The sequence below is a fragment of the Plasmopara halstedii genome (assembly GCF_900000015.1).
Source record: "Plasmopara halstedii genome assembly, contig: Scaffold_484, whole genome shotgun sequence".
Classification (NCBI taxonomy): Eukaryota; Oomycota; class Peronosporomycetes; order Peronosporales; family Peronosporaceae; genus Plasmopara; species Plasmopara halstedii.
The window spans coordinates 182,741-198,021 of record NW_020187404.1 but is presented as its reverse complement, the minus strand read 5'-3'; the positions used below and the strand labels follow the sequence as shown (position 1 = coordinate 198,021).

At 46.2% G+C, this 15,281-nt stretch overlaps 4 protein-coding genes across 4 annotated transcripts; 1 reads left to right on the top strand and 3 right to left on the bottom strand.

Annotated features, from left to right (window-relative positions):
* The first annotated feature begins 327 nt into the window (after positions 1-327).
* Positions 328-1,067, top strand: PHALS_15440 (uncharacterized protein). Its single transcript, XM_036407438.1, has one exon. The coding sequence runs from the start codon at positions 524-526 to the stop codon at positions 713-715; it is 192 nt and encodes a 63-aa protein (XP_036263140.1). The 5' UTR covers positions 328-523; the 3' UTR covers positions 716-1,067.
* A 391-nt stretch (positions 1,068-1,458) lies between these two features.
* Positions 1,459-3,159, bottom strand: PHALS_10588 (ion channel; the record flags this gene model as incomplete). Its single annotated transcript, XM_024726036.1, has 4 exons — positions 1,459-1,557; positions 1,622-2,611; positions 2,691-2,828; positions 2,899-3,159. 4 exons carry the CDS (start codon positions 3,157-3,159, stop codon positions 1,459-1,461), a joined length of 1,488 nt encoding a protein of 495 aa, XP_024576753.1.
* A 191-nt stretch (positions 3,160-3,350) lies between these two features.
* On the bottom strand, positions 3,351-7,560 carry PHALS_10587 (ion channel; the record flags this gene model as incomplete). Its single annotated transcript, XM_024726035.1, has 5 exons — positions 3,351-5,303; positions 5,372-5,515; positions 5,602-6,023; positions 6,079-6,109; positions 7,513-7,560. 5 exons carry the CDS (start codon positions 7,558-7,560, stop codon positions 3,351-3,353), a joined length of 2,598 nt encoding a protein of 865 aa, XP_024576752.1.
* Positions 7,561-13,808: 6,248 nt separating this feature from the next.
* On the bottom strand, positions 13,809-14,241 carry PHALS_10586 (uncharacterized protein; the record flags this gene model as incomplete). Its single annotated transcript, XM_024726034.1, has 4 exons — positions 13,809-13,831; positions 13,893-13,947; positions 14,021-14,084; positions 14,147-14,241. The coding sequence occupies 4 exons, from the start codon at positions 14,239-14,241 to the stop codon at positions 13,809-13,811; spliced, it is 237 nt and encodes a 78-aa protein (XP_024576751.1).
* Between the last annotated feature and the right edge of the window lie 1,040 nt (positions 14,242-15,281).

Sequence of the window (15,281 nt, the reverse complement as noted above, 5' to 3'; positions counted from 1 at the left end):
TAACCTGCTACTCGAATTATAAAAATCATGAGCGGGAACGTTAGCACCTGAGTGACGGTACTGTTTTCGGGCAGATGCGTCAGTTGAAACGCTGCTAGCTAAAAACTGCTTTGGATATTACCTTATAACCTTTCAAAGAAATGAGACTGTATTTATACCCCGTCATATATGATTACGATATAATACGACAGTAATTTAAAACTATGGTGCTAATAATAGCAGATTTGATCGTCATCAGAATAGTCCCATTCTCTTACACAAGCTATAAGGAAGAAGGTGGTATTTATTGAAGTTTAGTATGATTACACATTGATCGAGGTTAAAAATTTGCATATCTTTTAGCTATTATTTTTGATATTTCAATCTAAGTTGTTTGCAATCTGGTCAACCCATGGACGTCTCATTTACACTGGCTATCGGCGGATTGAGCGTAGACGATTTGCAGAATACGAGAGGATTCATCGGGTTTTAAAGACGATGTAATAGCTTTTGCTATCTGTATTGCCTGAGCAATGCAGTTTCCATGACTTCTGCCACTATCCCTTATATCAATAGTACAAGTACTTTCAACAGCATTGACGAGGTTCCTTTTGAGCTGGCTGAGATTGCAATTCTAAAACTAGATATCACCCTGCACAAAGCAGAGCAAAAACTGTGTCTGCTAATGAGGGAGCCGGTCAAGCAAATTCTTCTACATAATGTATGTCTTGACTAGATTGCATTAAAGGCTTGTGCGTGTCATGGATTTGTAATAGTTATCAGGCACTATGTCAAGCAGAGCTCGTTAATATTTTATGACGCGGTCGGAAAATATGGATGGAATTGAAACACTAAGCTGTTTCAATATGCATTCACGTGTAATTGCCAGCGACCGAATTTCGTGTAGGTGATGAGTGAATAACAGGCTTCTGATCTTGACACCCGAAGTCGTGTCGAATTAGTAAATTAGTAGCAATTTCTTTTATCACTGAGTCCTTGTCAACTTGCTCATTTAGCTGCGCTCAACAGGACCCGAACTGCGTAAATAAAGCAATTTTTTCCGCCGATGGCGAAAGGATCAATTCTTTTACTAGTTTTGAATTGTCCTGCATTCGTTTCTATAATCGTAGCGTCAGAGATCTTGCACTCAGAAAGTTGCTGAAGTGATTTATTTTTGTGAAACGTTGTTATTTTAGCTGCACTGCATCAGTCAATCTTGTCACACGATTAAGTAAGCTATGGCTCACTTGAAGAGTTCGTTATGAAATGTGTAAGCCCTAAATATCTAGCTCAGTTTTAACGTATGAATAGTGCTAGACTAATTGATGCTGAACATTGTTTCTAGAAATGATATAGACACATGGTGAAATTCTCTCTTCACTGTGTCGGCGGGTCTTGATGCAAAATTCTATACAGACTGCTTAAATCGTATCTGTATCCAAACACCAAGCTCGCACACTTAACAAGAGTTTTATTGATCTAACCAAAATGGTAACGCTGGCCTCCCATTCCATTCATGCCACCCATGCCACCCATGCCACCCATGCCGCCCATGCCACCACCGCCTCCAAAGAACATCTACAATATTATAAATTAGTCACAATCGAATGAGATGATGCAGTGATAACAAATCGTGTCGTACCTGGAAAATTTGCGAAGGATCAACGCCATTCATGCCGCCACCCATACCACCTCCACCGTAATCGCTGTCAAGATCTTCAAGATCCACTCCAGAGTCATAACGCTGTCGCTTCTGTGCATCCGACAGCACTGCGTAGGCTTCTCCGAGATCCTTAAAAGCAGCTTCAGCCTCGGCCTTTTGCTCATCCGATTTGCCCGCGTGGCGATCTGGGTGGAACTTAAGAGCTAGCTTCTTGTATGCTTTTTTGATGTCCGCGTCGGTGGCACTCTGCGAGACATTCAATATTTTGTAATAGTCCTTACGCTTGGCTTTTTTAATAGCCAGCTTAGTCTGGCGAATGTTGCTCTGAATATCGCGCTGAGCATCGTCACCGACCAGTTTCGAAGCTTGATCGTAGACACGCAACGCCTGCTCTAAATTATCCAAGCCTCCTAGCGCTTTCAAACAAGCTGCCTTGCGGAGATACGCCTTAGCGTACCCATGATCATAGTATACGGCCTTATCGCAGTCTTTGATAGCTTCTTCGTGTCGATTTAGACGCGATAGTGCATTAGCACGGTTGCAATGAATCTTTGAATTAAACGACTTGTTTTTTGGATCGATCGTCAAACATTTAGTATACAATTCAACAGCCTCGGTCATTTTACCCGACTTGAATGCATTATTGGCCTCCTCTTTGCTGGTCTCCAATTGGCGAATACGTTTTATTTCCTTCATACACTTAGAATTGTCTGGATCCGAGCGCAAAGCTTGTTGCAAGTGCTTAATCGCGCTGGCAAATTCACCTTGGTAATACAAACAGAGGGCACGCAGATAGAGAAGCTCGGGACTGCCTGAATTTGTACGCATGAGCTGCGTTAATACAGCGAAAGCCTCGTCGTATCGCTCACAACCAATGAGCGCTTCTGCACGCAGTAACTTTAATTGACTCGAACCCGAGCACACTTGCGCCGCACCGTCTAAAACACTCACTGCCTGGGAGAATCGTCCCTAATCAAAGTCATTATAAAAAAGTGCTGTAAGTGAAACAACACAAGAGATTCAATGCACTGAACACATAGCCACGTACTGCTGCGATATAGTCCTTGCCACGCTGTAGTTTGTCAAGCGCCATTTCAAGCGTACGCTTTTCATTGATTAAAGTCGCGTTATTTGGGTCACGCATTAACCCTGTCTGATACGTCTTCATGGCTGCTTCATTATCGCCCTTCATGAATACAACATCTTCATCAAAACCAATTTCCACCTAATTTCAATCTCCATGGGTCGATTCGTACCAGTGCAAGCTGTGCCTTGGCTTTACGTACATAGCCTTTGATATAAAGTGGATCAAAGACAATGGCACGATTGCAGTCTGTCACAACGTCTTTGTGCTTGCCTAGCATAAAGGAAGCAGCGGCGCGGTTGCCATAGTAGGCTACGACGGTAGGGGCGGCATCGATAGCCTGTGTATACTTGTCGATGGCGCGCTGATAATCGCCACGCTTGTACAGCTCATTACCTTGTGCCTTAAACTCTTCTGCAACAGAGTCTGTCATGCTACCTGCTCAGTCTATACCTATCTCTGACGCCAGCGCCCCAGTCAAACAAATGTTCACTTCAAATGTGGCTTTAAGAAGGCACCACAGATTGAAAGTTTTCTCGAACATTCGAGCATACTCAACTCAAGTCAAGTACTCTTTTTAGCGTGATCCACATGAACGTAAGTTAAATACGACGATAGGAAAAGTTACGAGTTATGAACGTCAAATACAGAAACGTCCTCATCGACCTCCTCGCAGCTTTCGTTCCCCATGTTTCGGGCTCTTTCAGTGTGTTCGAGTTCATCTGCAAGCATTCTTGCAGCGGCAATAAGACTGCGAACACCAGGACGTCTATTGGCAAATGAAAAGGATGAAAGATGATGATCATAGTTGCCATCCTCGTCATCTTCAGCGAAACTTGTCAATGCTTTCATGGCACTACTTCGCTCAGGGTCGTCACCTGTTTCACCATTTCTACCTAACTCGACGTCATGAATGATAGCAGACAGTAATCGTTTTCGAGAAAAGTGCGTTTTCACTTGTCGGCTTTTTGTTGTGCGCTCAAAATCTTCGGCATTGACACAGCTTAGCGAGGATCTATGTGTGGCATTTTCAGCATTTCGAATGACAATCATATCGGCATTGCTCCATATACGAGCTTGGTCTTTGTGTTCTGGGTTAAGAATTGTCTCTTCACCATCACGAATTTGGTAGCCACATAAAATGTCACCTCGCGTCATTGCCCGTTTAGCCAATTGCCAAAACGATACTTTCTCAATTACTTCACAGTATCGAGTTGAAGGCTCGACTTCGAAAGAAGCACCATGAGGGCCAAGCAACTCATCGAGTATCACACGGACGTCTCGACTTTCAGATATCATAGCCAAGATACAGCTCACGAGCTCATTAGATTGAATAAATTCGGAAAGTTTTAAAATGGTAGCACTTGTGGATATTGTTCTCTGTGTCCGCGGATCAAGAATTTCGCTAATACATTTACAAAAATTTGGCTTTACTTCTGGTCCGCTGACACTTTTCAAGCTACGAGTTTGCAAGTCTCGAATAAGGAGCAAAGAAGCCAGTGAATGCGAGTCGGAATGCATTATGTCCGTTTCGCGTGACTGATCGGACAATATCATAATTGAAGTGAAAGAGCTCCATGGAAGTTTTTCCAGCTGTCGACGGATTGCCGTATTGCCCAAATGGTGAACGAGTCGTATGTTCTTAAGCGCGCGAGTATCCAAGCCACTCTCAAGCAGGCTTTTGTTTCGTGATGCGATTGGTTCTTCACATATCATGTGTACATCAGTTCCAGGCCGTACAATTGCATCAAGTAGTTGAATCATGTCTCGAATATCTCTGCGCCACCCGCACATTAAAATTCGCTCTTGGCTGAACATTTTTATTGGAGGCACTGGAACTCTTCCCACCTCGATTTGAACTGGGGGACACGCCTTATATGTATCATCATCTTCAGCCAAAACCAAAATCTCGTCCCCTTCCTCAACAGCCATGTCTGTTTCCGGACAAATAAATACCTCACCATTCTTTCTCTTGATGCCTACTGGGATTGCGTCAGGAAAACGCTCTGCAAGACCACTAAATAAAACACCAACACATTCAGGCCATGCTTTGAAGTAGAATTCGTTTCCTTCGAAGCCAAGAAGGGCGGAGTACACTCGAGCTAGACCAGGAGATCGAGCAGACATGAGAACCAAGCGGCCAATAACGTCATGCGATACAAGGATCTCGACATCGTTTCCTCCAACAAGTCGTAGTAGCGGATCGTTGTCGATGTCTCGCAACTCTGCCACAATGTGACCTGAAAGCTCAGGTAATGTCTTGAGACTTAATACAGTGCGCAGGATCGCCGCATCGGATCGGTCCGCTTCTCCTGATGAAGTTGCCATGATAATGATACTCTTAGCACGATGAGCTGAAACTTTCAGAAGGTCGACCGACAGTAGCGGTGTTCCAGTTCGAAAAATGACGCGGGTACCCAGAAGTTCGTTTGCACGCAACTGTGATTCCAGCTCAGCCTCTAACTCCTCTTTTTCAATTTCAGCGAGTACGACTATTACTCCACCCTTATTGCTTGCATTGGCTAAACAAATTTGACGAATTAAAGAGATCGATTTGTCGGACCATCCGAGCAAAAGCTGCAGAAAGTAGAAAGAGGGTTATAAAGAATTGTACTGACAAAGAAGCCATGAACTGCCTCACTTACTGTATGATTCTGCTCCGCAACTTTCGATTTACCTTTTTTCAGCATATCCATCTTCGCTCGAATGCCATCTACGACGAAACCCATGATCACAGAAAAATACAAGATGCCAGTAAGGGTCATTGTTACGCCCACAACGCGCAAGCCCTGCACTCATTAAAAATATCAAAAGAGATCGAATCAGTTTAGTCAATGATTTTGAAACGGATGATAAAAGCTAGTGCATTTCATACTTCATCCACCAAACTAGTGTGCGAACCCGCGTCCGCTAAATACGTCCACGCCTCCCATATCGTTTCCCTTAATGCAGTCGATGGTCTAACTGCTTTGAGAAAAAAACCTCCAAACGTCATTAACACCAAGCCGAGAATCGTCAACGACGCCGTTTGTCCTCTTCGAGTTGAAATGTATTGGTCAATTCGATACTCTATCCACTCAACTGTTGTTATTCGCTTGGCTGGTGCCTTAATTTCAGCTATAGAGCGGTTCTTCTTGGCTAGCATTTCAGCTTTACTGGTCGCCATCCTTACAAACTTCGGTTTCTTGGTTTTCTGAATTGACTTCGGTGATACTGTTTCTCTAAACGAAAGCGCACTCTTAAGTGGTGACGCGATCTCGAGTCCAGGTGATGCATCGGCTATGTCATCTTCGAGGCCTGGAATAATTTTCTGTGAGCTCATCGTTTCATGGATAGAGAAATATTATCAAACCCGTAATGAGCGCCGCAAGCGACTTTTGACGCTAACCGCATAATTAGTATCACTTCGTACAGAAATTGTATTGTTATCATGGACCCAAATTAATGCTGCCTACACTTAAGTGCAAAAAAGACACGCTACCCGTACAAAATACTACTATTTTGTAGTATTTTTGTACGTGCACGTTGCACTTTCGTGTGATTGCGCAAAACGCTGTTGCTATTACCACAACTCAGAAACTACAAACGATTGATACTGATGAGGTCGATAGTACTCTGGTCCGTTGAATATGTGGTCTTTCAGCCGCATGACAGGCAGTATAAACAGTAAATTTATGAATAGAGTTGTCGTTCTCGGTTCGTTAGAAAGCCTCCACTGTGCAGGTTGCACTAAGTAGCATTTGTAGTCCATCCGACAGCAAGTCTAATCAGCCTGTATCCTCTGTGAAGATAGAACAAGAACTCGGCTACCTGTCTTCGGGATATTTATGCATTCTTGATTAGTTTTTTACCGTTTGTCTTGAATGCTTCATGGAAATGGCGAGAGTGCATGAAACGGTAATCGCTTGCCAGGAGGTGTTTACCTGCTGTTAGAAAGCGCTCGTGAGACGCTTTTAGAAATGCCCCAGCTAGGCGTCGGTGAGAAGACAGATGCAACGAGGCTACCGTAGCTCTTTGCTTAGAGGAAGCTAAACAAGGTCACCGACCTTACGCTCTTTCCAAAAACCAGTACGAGTGCCGCGGATCGCTATCCGCTACCTCCAAGTACTAAGATCTTAAGCAAGGCAAACCAACACCTCTGTTTAAAATAGAGACTGTATTTAGTTATTGAGTTGCGGCAGATCTAAAACGCTAGGCTCTCCAAATTGATATCGTAATACCTAATTAATATGGCAACATTTAATTAATACAGTAATATGAATTACTACCGGCAATCCTGTCACGTGGTGGCTTCTTGTTACGGTGTAGCCACACCGCTGTGTGATTACACAATTACACACAAGGGTACGTGCAACCCCGTTACATTCTCCCCCATAAAAATTGTGAATACCCTCAATCTACATTTAACGGTCGCCTCATACGAGGCTCACGTGTCAGAGAAACCTTAACGTTCTTTAAGAAAAACTTTCAACCTTCTCCACTCTATGGGCTCTGCGTCTACAGCATGCAAAACACCCAACCTAGCTGGTAGAGAGGGCGCCCGCGGGCAAAGCGCTTCCTCTTCTTCTGCACAGGGTGCATCTTCGGACAGTAAGTCCGCGGCTTCACGGGACACACATCCCAAGCCCTCGGCAACTGAGCACAACACACCGCGCCCGTCCCGGGCGACGGAATTCCTCGTCGAGGAGTTGGAGGGAGTCGGCTACGAGTCGGATATTCTTTTCCCAGTATGGAAAGACGAGGAGGATGAGGCGCGCCAACGGGGCGACATGAGCCCAGCTCAAACCTTGCGGACACCGTCACCGTTTTTTAGACCTCTCATACGTAGACGCATAACGATAGCGTGATCGCGTCTTTCGTTTCAGAAGCGGGATCCGCCAAGCGGCCCGTATTCCACACAAGGATCTAAGACCGAACGTGGATACGAGCGCATGGGAGCCGCCCTGTGAGCAGCCTCCAGTTGCTGCTCTGCGCCTCGTCGAGGCGATTGGTAATAATGTCACTTCCCCCGGAAGCGTCGGGCCTCCGGCCACTACACAAGCTGAGCTTGATCAGCGGAAAGCTTTGCGAGTTCGCTTTTTGGTACACCAAAAGATCCCAACAGAGTGGTACCCCGCTCGACTTCGAGCCCAGAAAGGAGGTGCTTCTATTCCCGCATTGCGGACAATCCCTGTGGTGCTTACCCCTGACGAAACCGCTGCAGATGATGATGAGATCTTTGAGCGAAGGGTACAGCGGCATCGGAAACTTTCTTCGCTGTCTACCGTACAGCGAAGCCGCAAGGAAGTGAATGTGCGCATAGAGCGCCAACTTCTTGCGACTTGTCGCCCTGCGACAAATGGTATCATCCATAACGCACCCGCGAGCTCTGTGGTTTCTCACACGAGGAATTCTACGACCACAGCAGCTCAGGGCCATAGCTTGAGCTCAGCTGATGGCCCTTCGACTTCCCGGACTACTGCCAAGAAGCGCGGGGCGTGAGATGACGCGAAGCGGTATGATCCTTCCGATCATAAGCGTCCACGAAGTCTGGGCATTTTTGCAAAAAGGCACCTCAAACTCCCACGAGTACTCGTATTTGGTATCCTTGCCACTTTACAAGATACTGGGTTAAACCCCGTCGACGACGTCGACCCACAAGGCGTTCTACGTGGTAGTGGACGCCATCATTCTCATCGAGAAGAGTCGGCGGCGGGTGATGATGACTTGGTCGATCGCCGTTCGGTGACTCGCGGTCCTCTTCGATCCTTAGAGGACAAAGTCCGTCGTCATCAAAACTTCGTCGAGCATCTTGCCGAGGTCGCATATCATTGTGCGGATGACCTTCAGATCTTGAAGCACTTTGTGCACCGACTGCCTCACATTGAGAGTTATCGTGCTCTGTCGGAGCGGCTCCTAGCGTCGAGCAGACGAATACGTCACTTCGTACTACGGTAGAGCGCCTTGCGCCGTTGGAAACGGGAATTGTTGCACTTCGCTCTCAGAACCATTTGCTGGTTTAACTTCTGGGTGGCCGAGCGCATTTTGGCGCTGCTCCGACGCCAACGCTTCCGCGTTCGCTCACGCTGGACCCCGTTACGGTCTAGGCAAGCCCACATAAAACACTGGGTGGGTGCGCATCCTTCTCGGAAGGTTCAGCGTATACGCAAGGCCTCGCTTGTCCAGGGCCCTATAATGTACAAAAATCGTGGATGGAGCTTTGTCTTAAAAACAGCAGAAACTTCATGTTTAGGAAGGTTTTCAGCTTTTAATGGAACTAGGTCTCCGACCTCAATGGTTTTAACATTTCCCTTCCTCTTTTGTCTGCAAATCCTTCTGCATTTCTTGGCTTCAGCCATTGCATCGCGAACTGTCGTAAGACACTCAGTCTGGCAGACAGGAAGTCTCCGACTTCTTTCGGCACGGTGAGGGGGCAGACATCAGCTAGTCGCTTGGCTATTCGTCTCCCACCAAGCCCTGAGCCATGGGATGGCGACGTCAGCGGGTCGCCAGGAGTAACAAGCCCCGTTCACGTAGAATGGCGTGTAGCCGGTAGATGCATGCACTACAATGTTTAGAGAAAAGTGTACGAGTGACTGCATGGCGATCCAGCGCTTCGGCGTCTCAGTGCAGATGCTGCGAAGAACGTCTTTAACGACGCGATTCACGCGCTCAGTATGACCATCGGTCTGCCGATGGTCCACTGTTGACATATGCCCAGCACCCTAAATATTGTAGACCATAACTTCCCATTGAAGCGCGGGTATCTATCAGAGGCAATGGACCCCAGGAGTCTATGTTGTCGAAAGACACGATCGACAAACAGCATCGCTGTGCCCACACTGTCGATGGAGTCCAGCACTGCCGCAAGATGAGCCATCTTGCTCAAACGGTCCACAAAGATTACCACACCCGTGTCGCCCGCCGAGTCTTTCGACAGGCCAAACACAAAGTCCATACTCATGGACTGCCAAATCCGGAGGGTGCCGGTAAATCGGCCAGTGGCGTTGCCGCTTCGGAGAGGGTTTCACCTTCTGACACGGATCACACGTGCACATATATGTGCTTATCCACTTGTACGGCTAGGGCCACAAGTAGTGGCAACTCACCCTATACGTCTTCTCACGACCAAGATGACCTGTCGAGAGCCTCATAGTGGATAAGGTATTTCGATTCCCCATCATGAGGAACCACAATTTGTGGTGTATTCGTCTAATCTATAATACAGCAACCCGTTACCTGACAAATATCGGTGTAACCGTACGCGCAAACGCACCGACAGCTTTTTGTCCGAGTTTACATACTCCTTGCCCCTGACAGCCTGTAGCAGCGCAACACACATACTGTCACCCGCGTATGCGGCGCGGATCAAATCCGTCACTGACGACGTCACCGTCGTGACATGAGCATGCTCGTAGTTCAATCTGCGTGACAACGCATCAGCCAAAACATTCTTTAGATTCTGCAACGAATGAGAGCAACCTAGCCAGCCTCTGGAAGAGGTGAGGCGACTGCGTAAGGTCGCATGATCTGTGTAGATCACAAACGGCTTTGAGCCAAGCAGGTGCACCCTGAATTTGACAAGTACATACTTTATCGCAAGAAATTACTTGTCATGGACTGGGTAGTTCCTCTGCGCAGCCTTAAGCTGGCGAGATTCGAACTTGATCACCCGATCTCGACCCTCGGCGTCTGCTAGCAGCAGTGCACAGCCGATGGCAAAGTCCGAAGCGTCACAGACGGCACTACAAGGACGATCGGGGTCCGGCAACGCCAGTATTTATGTAAGAGGCTGTCTTTGACTCTGTCAAAAGCCTCTCGATGCTCGGTGTCCCAACACCTTTACACATCCTTCTTTCGGACATTCAGCAATGGCAGTGTCAATTCCGCCTAAATAACGCTTTATTTGTGCAAAAGTGGGCGAGGCCAAGCCATTCGCGCCAGTCCTTTTGGTTCTTTGGGACCGGCCAGTCCACAAAAACCTTGACCTTAGCGGGATCCTCTCGAAGGCAACGCTTCCCAATGAAGCACCCTATAAAGAGTATTTTTCAGCGCCGACCATCTGCATTGGCAAACAGCACATTCGTGCGCGTGCACTCGAGCACCGCTATAATATGTACGATATGGTTATCCTCATTGTCCTTCCGTGCCCCGCACGACTGTGGAACGAAGATGTCGTCGAAGTATGTTTGTGTATACGCCTGGTGGGGCCTGAACAACTGCGTCACAAGACGAATGAATGTTGCTGGAGCATTTGACAGCCCTTGGGGTATCACTGCTTGGCGGCCTTTCTATTATTCTCACGGGATGAGTCGTTGTCTCTGATCTCAGTATTCTTCATACTACCGTCGATCATGACTTCCATGTCGATAGCAAAGGAGACAGTAATTTTTGATTCCTGACTGCTCCACCTCCAGTTGTGTCTTTACTTTCGTCTTCTTGGGCTTGTTCTGTGGACATGGAGAGCAATCATACACCACGATATCACTTGGTTACACCAGTGTCAATTAAAGCTCGAAGTGGTTTATCAAAATCATCTGCAAAAACGTTTTGGACAATCAAATGCACATTTTGCCTGACACTCCCATCACTCATAGTGGAAACTGCATGTGCATCATGCTTGGGGCCAAAGTTATGTGCATCCACAGCGTCCACTGTACTCTTCTTGGACCCAGTAGGGCGCCCCGCCTCTACTGGTTGCTCCCGTTTTTTACCTTTGGGAGTGTTCAAATCGATGACCTTTATACCGTCCGTGGTTATTTGAATGAGCACTCTGTGTCTGTTGCCGACTCGGCAGTTCTGGGCAATATGACCCTAGACTATATCCGGTGTGCGTTGGATGCGGAATCCTCTGACACCATATAGCTGTTTTTGAGAATAACCAAACTATAAAAATCCTTAAATTTTAAAAAGCCCTAACAAATCCCTTGCTGACTACAATACGTCTCTACCACAATCCCATTTGAAACGGAGAACAGAATCAAATTGCCTAAAGCAGCTTTTCTATGGTACGTAGTTCTCCTACTGCACCGACACCTGACACGAGAACCAGTAACACCAAAATTCTTCTACTCTCCACCGGGCCTGACACAGGAGAGAAGAGAGCACAGATGCTCGTTACTATCCTATCAGAGATTCACTCTGGACACCACGGCATACAATCGTTCTTTTCATTACAAACACTGAACCACTTTGCTCCCCGTAGGCACCTCCAGTTCCGTCGCGTTCATTTTTGGACAGTCTTATATACTCCACGAAAATTAATGCGATTTGCGCTAATGCCTCACCCGATTCTGCTTCTTGGCGGGACATTATCTCGTATTAGAACGAATCGAGGTACGATCAAATATGGCGACCGGAACGCCACGATCCGTGGGTCAACTAAATCTCAAAAATGTTTGGTGCCGCGAATTTGTCCCTGGTGGAGCACTAACCAGTCATAATTTAACGTCACGCTGCCAATCGCCTCAAACATTGCGTAAACATTCGACGCACTCGTCGGGAATTGACAAGTGTTCACATCGCAAAACGTGCGAATATCAATTTCGCATATGACCTCCGTGTATTGTCGACCGTATGTATAGTGGGGGCTCATACATAATTGCACACTTATTTTAAATCTATCAGGGCTTTCTACAGACTCCGCGACGCGGATGTTAACTACTATTATTCTGGCCCTGAGCCCCAACTTTCATAGAGGTCGTTGCTCCGATTTTGAGCATATTCCATTTCACTAAATTAGTGGGCGGCCTAACGTTTCCGCTGAAGAAGTCAACGTCCGCCCTTGCATGAAAGACAACACTTCGTATCTTTTAGCCAAGAGAAATGGAGGCAGCCAAGGCACAGATATTTTGCATCACCACAAATGAGATATCTGCTAAAATCGCAGAGCTACTCAGCATGGCTAATGCCCATCAGCTCAGGTGCGCTTGAAAAGCTTACAATTTCAGCAACCCATCTTGCTATTGCAAAACAAACATTGGAATCTGCGTTGAATGCGACACACACCACGTTCGTAGAGATCTCGGTATGAATCGCACCCGTTCAGAGATCCTCTATGAAAATGGAAATCGTTGCCGCTTTTAGGAGAGGATCAGACAACATCCCAGCGAATAGATTTCTATCTTGTGAACATAGTCCGCCGGCATTCTTCTATCTGGACGGGTAGACAATTACATTGAACGCCATAAGTCGCCTGGTTAGGCGGTGCGTACGTCCGCGACATATATCGCTTTAAAACGTTTAAGCTGGAAACACCCCATTTGCCCAAATACAATGTATGACGATCTAATCTCGCTCATGGCACTTCAAAGGCTTGTCCAGATCAAAGTTTATAGCTATCAACGATATTCAAAGTAAGATACTCTTGCCATCTCGCCTAACATAGACCAGAACGCTCTACATCAGCTGCCTAACAGTGATAGACATCTGTTTCTCTAGCAACTCCTTGTTGAGGCGTTTGCTATCTTGCATTTTCAAAGTTGGTAAGTGCTTAGGGGCAAGCGATTACCGGATAAAGCCTTATGATAGCCAGTCCCCTGATTTCATTGGATCTAAGATAGACAGTATCTTGTCAAGTCTGCCTGATGTTTTCGATAGCAGGTTATACATTTCAGTTTCCATTCTTGCAGAATTTACAGTCTTTTCACGTCCGCGTCGTGGAACTAACTACAAGTACCACCAAACACAATAGAGCTGCTATGCAGGGAAGCGTCGTCTCTCGGTGTCTGCTTAAAAACATGTTTAATGCGCATTTATCAGGAACGAAATCGAGTACTTCTGGTTAACTTACACAGTTAGTTTGCTCTTCTTGGTTCAAAAACATAAATCTTGAAGTTATTAGTATCTGGGGCCATCCTTACATACACTCGTTCCCTGAACTTAAATTTTTGAATTTTTTATGATGTTGACGTGCGGGCATTCCAAACACATCTTGGACTTCCCTTCTTCAGCATTAATCATTCTTCTCGATATAGACACTCACAGTTACATCAAGTCCAAAGTGACATCGTATTTTTTTCGAATTATATCGAATACAATTGAGCCAACGGTGTGAGGGGTAAGTACACCTGATAAAAGTAATAATCCTGAACCCACTGCCTGTCAGTTAGTTGATGCAGACTCGTCTAGAGGAAAAATATTCGCTGCAAGGTAAATGGCTGGCTTTTGGGACTGAGTAGCACTCACCGTCATTTTGACGACCAGGTCTGAAAAATATCAGAATTTCTGTGAGCATGGAGCTCTTCCATTCGAAGATAAACATTTACATACTACGGGAGTCACTACTTCATGTGTCGTTCAAGCCCCTATCGTACCAGGGATATGAGAGCCAATAGCCAGAGTTTCACGGTCTTAGCGCTCGTTTGGCATTCTTCGTTCCTACAAGAAGATTTACCAAATGTGTCAACAGCCAACATTCCATAAACATTTTTATTTCTAACTCTGTGTCGTTACGAATACACCAGCTACAGCTCTTGCCATACTTGACATTCTCGACACATGAATGATTTCCAGCAAAAGTCAAATATTTGTGCATTATCTGTCTACACTTTCCTCTCAATGCTTAGATATAGCACTCATGCGTGTCGGTGGTGTCAAACATGAATACGCGTCGTTTTTTTTCTCATAGCAATTTGACTGTCAGAAAATGGAAGAAATTTCCAGATCGTCCTTCTGTCGGAACCGACAAAAGGTAGCGCGCCAAATGATACTTTGTGCCTTGTTGCAGCTGGGCTGCCGTAGCAAAAAGCTTGAATAAGCGTACTGTAGGTCACCAACCTTTCGTGCTTTACAAAAACCAAGTATGAGTTAGCGGATCGCAATCCACTTACTCCAAGAGTGATTATTGCCTTCCCTAGGCTAATCGACATTTTCGGTTTAAATTCTAAACTGATTTTTTTACATTTTTATCCTAATGTTAAAAGGTGAGCGTTTCCTAAATATGCTAAATATATATAGTAAATCTTAATACACGCATAACTACTGGCTTCCTAGTCACATACCGTATTCTTGTTTGGGTGCAGTCACACCATGTACATCTCGTGCGACACCCACCCTGTTACCAGGGTACGTGAAACTCCGTTACACCGTCCCCCATTAAGATTGAAATCATTTACAGTTCCAATTGATTATTGTTTCAACGAGGCTCGCGTGTCCGCTAGACACTGCAACTGAAATGGAATAAAACGACTTCCTTGATCAAAGCCCCGTGTCGTTGCCCTGTGTCAACGACACGGAGGTAACCAAGTCTCGCTGGTTCTGACAGCGAACACGGCCAGAGCCCAACTTCGTCTCCGCACGGCGTCCGCAGCACCGGGGGATGTAAATCCTAGGCTCAATGAGCACGAGCGTCGCGTTTTGCGCACGCTATCAATGACGATTGACCTCGTTGAGGATGTGGAGGTGGTCGACTACGAGTCGGACACCCCTTTACCCGCATGGGATGACGAGGAAGGCGAGCTGCGCCAGCGGTGTGATACGAGCCCTGCTCATGCCGTGTGGACCCCATGTTCGTTCCCTGACTTCTCGTCAACCAAAAAACGTGGCGTAATCACCAATGACCTCGACGTGACTCAA

What these genes read in the sequence shown, in the direction of transcription:
- PHALS_15440 (XM_036407438.1), top strand. Translation starts at nt 524, where the DNA reads ATGACTTCTGCCACTATCCCTTATATCAATAGTACAAGTACTTTCAAC.